General features: G+C 37.1%; 1 protein-coding gene across 1 annotated transcript in view; it reads right to left on the bottom strand.

Annotated features, from left to right (window-relative positions):
- The window catches only part of LOC140150943 (uncharacterized), a 45,119-nt gene that overhangs the window by 23,609 nt on the left and 8,950 nt on the right, over positions 1-12,560 (bottom strand). The window contains exons 4-5 of the mRNA XM_072173101.1: positions 11,637-11,765; positions 4,580-4,776 (exon numbers count right to left, since the gene is read on the bottom strand). Coding sequence (XP_072029202.1) covers positions 4,580-4,776; positions 11,637-11,765 — 326 coding nt within the window. The remainder of the gene's footprint in view (positions 1-4,579; positions 4,777-11,636; positions 11,766-12,560) is intronic.

Genomic DNA, 12,560 nt, shown 5'->3' with positions numbered 1-12,560 from the left:
CTTTTAAAAGACTTCAATCAATTCCTGTCAACAAATATCATGTATTTCTGGCGATTAAATCACTACTCTTTCAAAATAAAACGTCATTTTACGCAAAATACGTAGTTGGCATAGGCTAATAATGTTCAGAACGCACTGTAAAATACATGATATTGCGTATAAAACGTGACCGTATCCCTAAATCACATGAGGAAAATGCAATAATTCTTATATAAGTGAAAAGATAAATAGTTTCTCCGTTTTCATGTAAAATTTGATGAAAATCCAAGCTATGGTTGAGGAGATATGGGCCAAAACACACATTTTAAAATTTGATTTTTTGTACCTTAGAGACAATGCTGGCCATAAGTGTTGGGACGGTTTGATAGGGTAATGTAAATAAGCCCCACTCCCCGATCAATGTTGAATTCGACTTTTTGGTCACACGAGCCTTGTGGCACCCAACATTGATTGGTGGGGAAGGGGAGGGTTGGGGTGTTAGGAAAGTGTTTAGGCTTGACACCAAAGAAACCTCCACTTTATCACGTTAATAATAACGGAAATAAGGTCATACTATAGTGTACGTTTTCCATAAGTGTCCCAACACATTTTGGCCATGGTTGTATTTGAAAAGTTGAAAAAAATCATCTAATTTCAGTTTTTTGCTTATAACTCAAAAAGTAAATATGATATTGACACCAAATTTGGAGCAGTTAGAGATCTTATCATGTGGCTTTACCAAAAAAATTTTGGATGGCTACATTTGACATTTAGGGACTGGTCACTTAAAATGTCTTAAAACGATATTTTGGCCCTGTCTAAGTTCACTATTCGTCACTTTAACTGTCAAAAACTTGGGTTTTAAAATGGAAAATTATTGTTTCCACCAATTAAAATGTTACATTACAGCTATAGAAGAAAATAAAAGTTATCACAACATCTCGTGATCAAAAAACAAATAAAGGAATCGAACCCATGCACACTTGTTTTCCCAATTTACCGCAGTCTACCACAAATGAAGCAACAAATACAGAAAAAAAGAAGGACGGACATTGGCAAAAATTAATAGAACGACGAATATAATATGATGAAGGATATTGTAAAATAATAACAAAAAAGAAAAGAAAAAGATATATAAATAAATTCAGGGGCTCGAACCCGTGTCCACTGTGCCTGTGGCAGATGCCGTATCCATTGCACCACAGAGCTGTATTACTTTAACAGGCTTAAACTGTAATATAATGCTATACAAGATGCATGTATATAAATATACGCTCTACGGACGATAAACAGTCAAACAAATCGCACTTTTACGGCATTTGTTTCATTAACTGAATATTTATCATATAGCAGGTGTTGGCTGACATTTGTGCTCACATATATTTCAGTTTTGGGCCGGGGTAAAATGATTTTGGGACAAAAACGAACGATATACACGTTTGTAAAAAGAAAAAGAAAGTAATATTATATTAAAATTCTTTACTCTTTAAAGACGTGTATACCGTCCGATTTTGTCCCGTAGTCATTTATCCCGGACAAAACTGAACTAAATGTGGAGCACAATGTCAGCCAACACCTGCTATATGATAAATATTCAGTTAATGAAACAAATGCCGTAAAATGTATTTTTTGGACTGTATATCGTGTGTAGAGCGTATATTTATATACATGCATGTTGAATAGCATTATATTATAGTTTAAGTCTGTTGAAGTTACACAGCTCTGTGGCGCAATGGATACGGCATCTGCCACAGGCGCAGTGGACACGGGTTCGAGCCCCTGAATTTATTTAGATTTCCTTTTCTTTTCTTTTTTGTTATTATTTTACAATATCCTTCATCATATTATATTCGTCGTTCTATTAATTTTTGCCAATGTCCGTCCTTCTTTTTTTTCTGTATGTCTACCTATATTTTACTTTCTATACTTACTATAAGTTTCTTTGAAAGCGCTTTAATAAATTTCAGTCATAAAATGTAATTTAAGCCTACTCCTGCCGACTATGATTATATTTACACGATATACTCGTTGCAAATACCACATACGTTTTTGATGCAAACGATGGAAATGATTAAAGTTTGTTGTTGTTTTTTCTATAAATTAGCTCTTTTTTTAAATTTTAAGTATTTGTTTCCCAAAATCACTCTTTTAAAAGACTTCAATCAATTCCTGTCAACAAATATCATGTATTTCTGGCGATTAAATCACTACTCTTTCAAAATAAAACGTCATTTTACGCAAAATACGTAGTTGGCATAGGCTAATAATGTTCAGAACGCACTGTAAAATACATGATATTGCGTATAAAACGTGACCGTATCCCTAAATCACATGAGGAAAATGCAATCATTTTTATATAAGTGAAAAGATAAATAGTTTCTCCGTTTTCATGTAAAATTTGATGAAAATCCAAGCTATGGTTGAGGAGATATGGGCCAAAACACACATTTTAAAATTTGATTTTTGTACCTTAGAGACAATGCTGGCCATAAGTGTTGGGACGGTTTGATAGGGTAATGTAAATAAGCCCCCCACTCCCCGATCAATGTTGAATTCGACTTTTTTGGTCACACGAGCCTTGTGGCACCCAACATTGATTGGTGGGGAAGGGGAGGGTTGGGGTGTTAGGAAAGTGTTTAGGCTTGACACCAAAGAAACCTCCACTTTATCACGTTAATAATAACGGAAATAAGGTCATACTATAGTGTACGTTTTCCATAAGTGTCCCAACACATTTTGGCCATGGTTGTAGCTATTGTGTGTACCCCTGCCTACATACACAAATGTATGATGGAAATTGTAACATATTTTGCAGCAGTTGGAAAACTTTTGGGCATTTTGAATTCCATATAATTTGTCTCCTAGTAACTTCTGTGCAAACCCGTCTACCTAATTAGATATAATGAAGGTGAATATAGCATTGTACGGTCACGCATAAAAAAGTTAACGCACAAAATAAATTTTTGTCATCAAATAAAACTATTTTCCCAAAGATGTACAATTATGCTATATTCAGTTTTACAATCTAGACCCTCAGAGCAAAATCCTGTGCAAAAATCAGACAATTTGGTTGTGTAGTTTAGGAAATACAGGCCTTTGAAGGTCATAATTGGCACATAATAGCGCCCTCAATGGCGAAAATCACACATATTTACCTTAAAAGTCCTGGCAAAAGAGTTTTTTTTGTGATTTCAGCCATTTTAAAAATGTCGTAAAGAAGGAAATATAGCAATTATGACCCTGGATTTTTAATATTTGCATAAATGAACATTAATAAACAAAAACAATACATCTCAGGCCTTCTTTGGCTTTATTCCCACAATTATCGCTTCATGAATATGCAAATTAATGACAAAATCAGGATTTTCCTAAAATGGGGTATAAATGGCCAATTTTGTGAATCTTTAAAAGGCTGTATCTTCGCAACGGATTGTCCGATTGAGTTGATTCAAAAGGTTTTTTTAAATCATTTTGCAGAAGGAACAATCCTAACAGAAAAAGTAATTCCAGGGGTGGGTTTGAAATTTTCATGTGACCACCCTACTAAGAGACAATGATTGGCATTGGGCTGATTAAAGCCTAGGCTAAATATTGAGGCTGAGGCTAATTTTGTTATTTGTGTTGCCTAATCATCTCTAGAAATAAATAGATTAAACCTACCTTTCTAGCTTCACACAATGCAAATTGCAAGCACATTAGCATGTCTTGTGCAACTTCCAAAATAAGCTTACTTTTGTAAGCTTACTTCCTTGGCCTTAACTCCCTTCTCACGCATTCTACTCTTAAATCATGAACAATCTTTAATAATTTGCTGTAAACACGGACTGTCATCTTTTTCCTACTTCAATTTCCGAAACAAATGATGATTTTGGAGTTAGAAATCCACTTTCTGTAGGATTTTTGTCCAATGCAGTTCATTCACAACTCAGTGACTCAGTTTTCAGTTTGGTTGTTGCCACTACCAGTGTTGCCAGAACTTCATGGTGAGTATGGGCCCAAATGGGTAGGTTTTGTTAGTACCGCTGTGGCAATACCAAATTTTACATTGTGTACAGTGTATGGCACCAAATTGGGAAACAAATTAATGAAAACAGTCAGAGTTGTAAAATAGTTTGTGAATAATTGTGTCCAAGTGTTGATTATGTTAGATTTTAAAAATCTGTACAAACTATAGGGACTAAATTTCTGAAAACATAATAATGGTTGCAATAGAATTTGAACTGTTCATATTATGAGACCAATTTTCACTAGATACGGACGGAGGGACGGACATTGCTAAAACAGTAGGCCTATGCATCGCGGTGGTAGCATAATAATTGTGAACCAAATGGCTTCAATTGGACATTCATTTTGCAAATGTTTCCACCCACCTGTGTGAGACCTATGGATAAACATATCCTTCTTTTTGCTTCTGGATTTTGCAAACTAAAATTGTACACAATAATAGTGTCAAAATGGTCCCCTAAATAGCTTCAATAGGGTCGGCCTTCATTTTGAGGGGGCCGCGAACCCATTGACTGGCTCCCCCACTTCCAAATTCGTTCCGCCGCCGCTACTGTGCGAGTACCGTAGGTTGGCCAGGCTTTTTAACCCTACTTACAACAATTCCTTTAGCCTCTGCAAGGCAATCTTCATTAGCATAGGTACCGGGCAAGAAACCAATGGTCTTTCCGGTTATATTTCGCCAGTCGAAATTCCTGGGATTTCCTGGTAGCGTGACAAATTCCTGGTGCGGGGATATGGTAAATTGATCGGAAAAGGCGAAGGTACGTCGTCGCTCAGTATTAGATCGCCATCCTAAAGTAATAATAATAATAATAATAATAATAATAATAATATATATCTATGTGTTTATAGGCCTATTAACAATAAGGAGGCGGAGCAGTGGCGTAGCACTTTCTAGATGGTATAAAGTCACGTAAACATCAAAGATTATAATGTAATAAATAGGGAAAAATACATTTATTTTATAAGGATATGATGTAGGCATACACTACAAAAAGTTAATTATTGAACTTATTTAACCCAACATAGATTATTATTGAAAGATACAAGACGTCATCATACTCCCTAGTCAAGCTCTGCCTGTCCGAAATATTAACGCCCTCATACAAGGTCACAACGTCATTTTAATAACAATACGCTATTTACATAAGAATAGGGACACATGCCAATGAGCCAGTGCCACATCCTGATTTATGGATCCATGATTCTATCATGCAGCCGGGTGTGGCCCCCGTTGTATCACCAACAGCTACCAACTAGCTTTAGCTGTAGTTCAGTTGTTGGAGCTCCGCACTTCAGACGATAAAAAGGCATGTAAATCTCAAAGTGTATACACTTGATACATTTAATATTTGGCCTTTTTCTGCCGAAAGCAGTATGTATTGGAATTGGAACCTGAAACACGACTATTGGGTGGAGTTTAGCCAAATTGCCATGACAAATCATTCTGTCAAGTACTCTAATATTAATAGCGCTCAGGTTTGGGCTACCTTTTCCATGTTGCCACGAAGTTTTTACAGTACAAACTGTTCCATGTGTCTGCATGTCAGGCTAATGATTTATGCATTAGAATAGCCGTATTACAAGGACGGTCATAAATTCTTTATACGGGGTTGTAGTAAAATGTTTGCCTTGAAGAGTGATTATAAAAAATGTTTGCCTTAATTCTGGACTTTGAAAAGAATATAAAGCTTTGAATATGTAAAGTTTCTATTGTTTTAAAGAAGTTAATCTGAAATAAGGTATCTGTGAAGGATTTTAGGGATATTTTGAGGGTCTGCACCCCCGCTTTACACAAATGTCGAATTTTTTTTTGTGAACGGCACCTAAATAGTTAAGCCTGAGACGAATATTTAGGGGAGACCGGGGCAAACTGGAACACGGGGCAAAGCGGAATACCCTCATTAACTTTTGAATATGCGGCCCTCAATCGCCAAGCGCATGTAATAAGAACATCACACTCATGCAGCATAATTTGTGACCGGAGGTGATCGAGTGTATCAGATATGTGTGCTTTTTACAAAAATGTCTGTTTTTCATATGTAAAACCGGATAATTTATAGAAATATTTTTATCTGCCAAAGTACTGTGCTTTTGCTGAATTACTTCGACAGTCATATTAATGATAGATGGGTTTAAGTCAACTCTATGCATGGTAACAGGGGTAGCATGCATTAGCGTACATGATAGTGATGCGTGTTGGGAGAAATCTCACTTGGTCGGGGCAAAGTGGACCGGGGCAAAGTGGAAAGTGTCCAACATGGATGGGGCAAAATGGAACACCGGAAACAGACCCCATTCAGAAGTATGCAATAGAAATTTATCCGGACATAGTATACTGATATACCAGGAGGTAGGCCCTAAGTGTTGTTGACAATGAAGACACAACTGATTGACGGGGATGCATTTCTGTAATGCCCCCTCCACGTTTCACTCTACCCCGGCCCAAATGAACCTGGGGCAAAGCGGAACGACCTTTTTCAAGTTCACACCATTTAATACATCTGTATTTTTGATCAACTTTATTAATGTCATTTGTTAGTTGCAGTCCTAAGGTAAGATTATAAACCTTAAGTTTTGCCTTGCCTTGCTTCGTAATCCTGTTTGGGCTGGACAAAAAAATTAGTTCCACATTGCCCTGGTCTCCCCTAGGTATATTCGTCTCAGGTTAAGCTTACTGATTTTCTTTATTTTATTACTAGTATATTGTGAAAAACCAAGGAGGTGTGGTGTTAGCTCCATATGGTAGGAAAATATTATAACCAAAGACCCCATGTTCACTTTGGCTAAATCAGCTGTATTTTTGCTGATAAGGGTACGTAAAATAACACTCGACATCCGCCATCTACGGGATTGTCAATTAAATACAGGAATAAGTCTGTTTCACTATTGAAGTAGTACGCACAAAGTTCGTCGTACACACGTACGTGCATTTTAGCAGGACCGCGACACTCCGGCACTTGTTGAAAGACATCTAGTACAGCAGACAGTACATGTACAATGTGATTTTCTCATTTATAATTAGGATTACGTCATTGCCAGAGCTTGTTTATTTGTTCATTAGAATGATTGACAGCGGTGGGCGGATTTATACTCTTTGTTTTGTGAGCGGTACAAAAATGTGATTCTCTAATTAATTATAGGTCAAGGTAGGTCAATTCGGACCGTCTCTTCCCCAGACCTCTATGTAGGACTCTATGGTATCTTCTCATTACACGTTCGTAGTAAGACTTGGCCGGCGACGACGTTTGCGAATTGCCTGTCTTCAACTGCGGTATAGCATGATACAGGCAGTTTGTAGAGAGTGTCTTATCTCATTATTATAGTATCTCTGACTTTAGGCTAAGTGTTACTATGTGTATTGAAAATGCCTAGCAACTGTCACTCAAACTTACGATGTGTCAATTAAACTGCCGAAAAGTGAATTCACTTTGATACAGGGATTGAATACGAGTGTCACGGCCCTGGTTTAGTGTGCATTAAATTTTAGCCGTCGGAAATGATTGCAAATTACACATTTGTAATCATTTTTACCACAAAATATGATGTAAAAACACAGGTAAGCAATGAGAATAAGTCCTCAAACATTTGAAATATGTAGCTTACTACAACCTGAGACTAGTCTCAGCTGCAACTGTCATGTACTCAGCTGAATTCCTACTGAAGACATAAATCATATACCGTAGAATTCCGTCTAGAAGCATATATGCCTCTAAACGAGGTTTTTTTTAACGAAAGATATGAAAGGCCAATACCCTTCTCAAAAACATTGCAATAGATTGGTCTTACAAATATACATGTTTGTACAGCCGCCTTTATCAGTAATATAGTTGTTCAAACTCCAAATAACGTTTTTGTTGAGAGTGTCTGCCTCTTGTCTCTTGTGTCAAAAAAACCTCGTTTAGAGGCATATATATGCTTGTAGACGGAATTTTACGGTATACCATGTATATGTCAGATGTATATTTTATTGGCAAATATCCACAAAAGCGTTCATTATAAATTTATTTTGATAAATTGTCACATTTTATGCCATGTATTATATCCTTAAAGCTAACCGGTGGATTTGCGAACAATTTGTCGACATAAATGACGTTCACGGAGAAACGGTGGCCCAAAATGCGTTATTTTTGGTAATATGAAGACAAATGGCCAAATTAATAGAAAAATACCTGTGATAAATTTATCTGTACACATTGTCGCACTCCGAGTGACGTATGGTATATTTGCAACCCTGTGGTGGATTTGCGAACAATTTGTCGACATAAATGACGTTCGGGGAGAAACGGTGGCCCAAAATGCGTTATTTTTGGTAATATGCAGACCAATGGCCAAATTAATAGAAAAATACCTGTGCTAAATTTATCAGTACAAATTGTCGCACTCCGAGTGACATATGGTATATTTGCAACCCTGCTGTGGATTTGCGAACAATTTGTCGACATAAATGACGCTTGCGGAGAAATTATTAGAAAGAAAAAAAAGGATTTTTTGCCTAGGCCTGTCGTCCATGCTAGGTATGATCATCAAATTTCCAAGTAGCCTTTTTAGTACTTTTTTTTTTCCTGGTGACAACCCTGCAAGTAGGATATTTCACATTGAAATTGTTTTGTTTAGAAAGGTGATTATTTAACTTAAAAATGAGGGGAAAATGAGAAAATTAGCGAAGTTATGGGCAAATGTATTTTTCCAAATTCTGTGACCATCATTGACGGTACCTTACAATGAATTACTGTACAAAAAAGCAAGTACCCATCATGCAAGATTTTTCAGCACAGCAATCAATTTGACACAAAAGTGATTTTATTTGAAAAAAAATCTTACTATCACTGTATGATAACTTCTGTATCAAGGTGTACCAATTGACACTTTTTGACTTTCATCCTGAAGTTTCTGGTGTCCAAATTTCAATTTTTTTGTATTTCCTACACAGTTATTAAGCTAATCTGTGGTCACAAGTTGGGAGTTGAAGGAGGCCCTCTATTATCTATACGCATCCGGGGCACATGATACGTGATTATAGCCTAGTTTCCTTGTGTGTAGCCTTCTTTACTCAGTACGAAGGCTACAGCATCAATGTATTGAAATATGCAGGGTCCATCGATCATGTCAGTAAATGAATAATTTGTTTTGGGACTGATTATTCGGACTACCAACCGGCTAGCAGGTATTCCTGTATTAAATACATCACTGAGAATTATTACCATTGCAAGATGGCTTAAAGCTAGCATTTCAAGTGTCTCTTATAAGCTAATAACAAATGGTGCCCGCTGGAATCTCTTGAGGCATTGTCTTTTTTAAAGATATTTCTTGTTTTATAACGAAACGGTATACGAAATATACCAGCTTATAGACGAATCCAACGAGCCAAGTCATGGTCAGGATTGGTCGGCCATGACGGGTCCCCGCATGCACCAAACTGGTGTAGTGACTGCCCAATTGGGTGGATTAAAGCCGCTTAAAATTCGATGTTAGATTCTTTTGTGTTGTACACTGTCATTATTCTTTTGTCTACGTTGTAACACAGGTGATAGAATGCAGTTTAGAATATCCTCCAAGGCCGCATCATTTCACATTTTAGGTGAGATATGGAGCCGACGGGGACCCAACTTTGGCAGCCTTTAAGGTGTAGGAATGCGTGCAATTGGATTCGTCTATAGTTAATAAAGAAAGGTGATTATACGTATTCACTGATCAATTTGGCATGGATGCATGCCCCGTCTGCATAACATGACTACCGCCAGCAATAAGTCTGGGCGCAAATTTGAATGACAATACGCTATTTACATATCAATGTGCCTCATGCAAGTTATTAAGGCCGTCTCCAGGAATTAACTCTATACGCCACGGAACATACCGGGCCAAAATATTTTCTCTGACAACTAACCCCTGATACGCCACTTAATTGTTTCAGGAGGGTGAGAGTTCATAGGGGCAATGTCGGCAACTATATCACGCTTTTGTTCGACCATGGCTATATCATTTGTAACGCATGCGTGTTCGTCAATACAGTTTTAGTCTCCCTCCACCTTCGCAACACGGTACGTGGAGTGACTAGAATCACACTGACGGCGGAGGAGAATACTAGCTGGTCAGACAGTTTAATGCTATCAAGCATACAATCACCGTCATTTGATCGATTTACTACAGAATATATTGTATGCTCAAAATATAATTTAAACATTGTAAACCTGTTAACTTATATATTTGTGTATTGAAGTAAAGTGACACGTAAATAACATCATAATGGAAACAAAATGGCCTCAATGGCCGCCTATTGTCTAGACATAGGCTACATCTGTCCATTATTCCTGATTGTTTATGCTGGTATACACTTCTAGTGCCCGTTTCTATTCATCGTTATGTATTCTTCTCCCGTGCATTATTTTCGCGAACTACCCTTCATAGCCCAAATTATATAAACCTGCACGCTAAACAATGCATTATCTAAAACCCGCACGCTAAACAATAGATTCTAGATAATACGTGCACGCTCAAATACTACTTTCACATAACCATATAGTAGAATTAGGTGGCGCTTTCGACACAGAGGTCACATAACTATATAATTGTCTGTTCGATATATATATACCATCAAAAAAGTACGAATATACATTCTGTGGTGTTAAAATGGTATAGTTACAAACGGTGTTCTCCGACTAGGGTGCAACTTGCTAGACTTGAGTCCAGTCCTCGTTTACGGAGTTTAGGTTTAGGGCTGGGGTAGGGCAGTCTTGTAATAAGACTAGTAGAGTTGCACCCTATTCGGCAATCGCTCCTGCAAAGTTGCAGATAAATTATGATTAATGACCTCAAATAAATCAAACATCAAATGAGAATAATCGAGCTTCTATTAATTAAAAAGGGCCAAAAACAGGTGGATCATAATTATACAAGATGACACCAATGCAAAATATTCAGCATTTTACAAATGAAATACATGTAGGCCTATATCTAAAATAACATGGCCGGGCCCGGAAACACACACTAGCGCATAATATCATGATCATGCTTTATAATACTGAACAAATTGTAAAATCCCAATGTCGTGTGTTTTAATATAAGTAGATTTTAAAGTTCAAATTATAGCGCTATAAAGTCCAGTTGATATTGATATGCTTTTTTCTCTCATGTCAATTCACCGTAGTACTAGTCGGACATCTAAATCGATCGTTTCCAGGTGAACTGGTTCAGTGCTCTCTGTGTTCGAAACCACGATATTAAATGATCACAACATAAAGTCAATTGGTTACAAACCATGCGTGAATAAGTTACTAAAGTATGACGTATGGCGCAATCGATACCATTGATAGCTAACTTATACAGGGATTGATTTTCTTTACCAGTTAAATGCTACCTAGCTGGTCAATGGCCTGACGGCGTTTTTAAAATGTAAGATATTTTCCCTAATATTAAAACTAATATAATGAATGCAGCAATTAATATTGCCTATTGTTTTAATACACTCAAAGTGTATGACGGATAATGTACTCGTGCAAATGCATTCGTCAAGATAATTGCACTTGCCATGGAGTTATTGCATTTAGCTCTCGAGCCTATCGGCTCTCGAGCTAAATGCAATAACTCCACGGCGCGTGCGATTATCTTGACGAATGCATTGCACTCAGTTCATTATCCTTATCATATCTTACCACTGCACGCGTCATACCACCCTGCCATCAGCCCATATCCTCCTTGTGATGCCTCTCCCTCCTCGCTGCTCCAACAATTTCCCCAGAGGTCCGCCACAATCTTACAATTCTTATTGGCTATTCTGCAAACTGTTACAAAAACGAGATAATTGAGTCTTGAAAACACGCGTTTGAACTAAAACCATGCTATCATACAGCTCCAAAACTGGGAAATTTGTCATCTTAATATAACTTAAACAATATGCTATTTTATGAAAAGGTTATTAATTATGCTTAATTTGAAATTTAATCAAAAGGTCAGGGAACTTTTCAACGTTACCATTTTATATAACCATACCAGGTATGCAGTACTTTGTAAGTTCCAGAGTTGAACTTTAAACCTACACTGATATTACACAAAACCAAGCTTACAGTGAGAGTCGTCATGTTACATTTGGGTCACTAGTAACACACAACGTTTTAAAAACGTTTTTAAACGTTTCGTACGTTCTAGAAACGTTTTAAAACGTTTTTAAAACGTTTTGTGTTAGTTGCCAAATGGATTACAATCATTACATAAATCATTTCTGAAATAACATGTAGTATTCACAGGTATTTATTTATCTTAAGATTTTTGATCTGTTCGCCCTTATTCTCGGAACTGACAGTCGCATGACCCACTTAGTGGGTATGTGCAACTTGGTCCGTCAGAGCAAATTTGAATTTGTTAGGACATCCAAGGTCAAAAGTCAGGTCAAATTTAAGTAGCTCTGATCGGGCTGTGTCTCGGGGGAAAATCCCTAGCACTTGCGGGGTGCAAAGGCGATATGAGGTCAAAGGTCAGGTCAAATTCACAGTTGCTCCCATTATAATTGAAGACCGAATTGAAAAGACTAGTTTGCGTATGACGTCCTGTCAACCAGACCAAAAATGCCGTACTGCGCA

This window comes from Amphiura filiformis, chromosome 4, assembly GCF_039555335.1.
Source record: "Amphiura filiformis chromosome 4, Afil_fr2py, whole genome shotgun sequence".
In the NCBI taxonomy this organism is placed as follows: domain Eukaryota; kingdom Metazoa; phylum Echinodermata; class Ophiuroidea; order Amphilepidida; family Amphiuridae; genus Amphiura; species Amphiura filiformis.
This window is presented reverse-complemented; position numbering and strand designations above follow the sequence as displayed.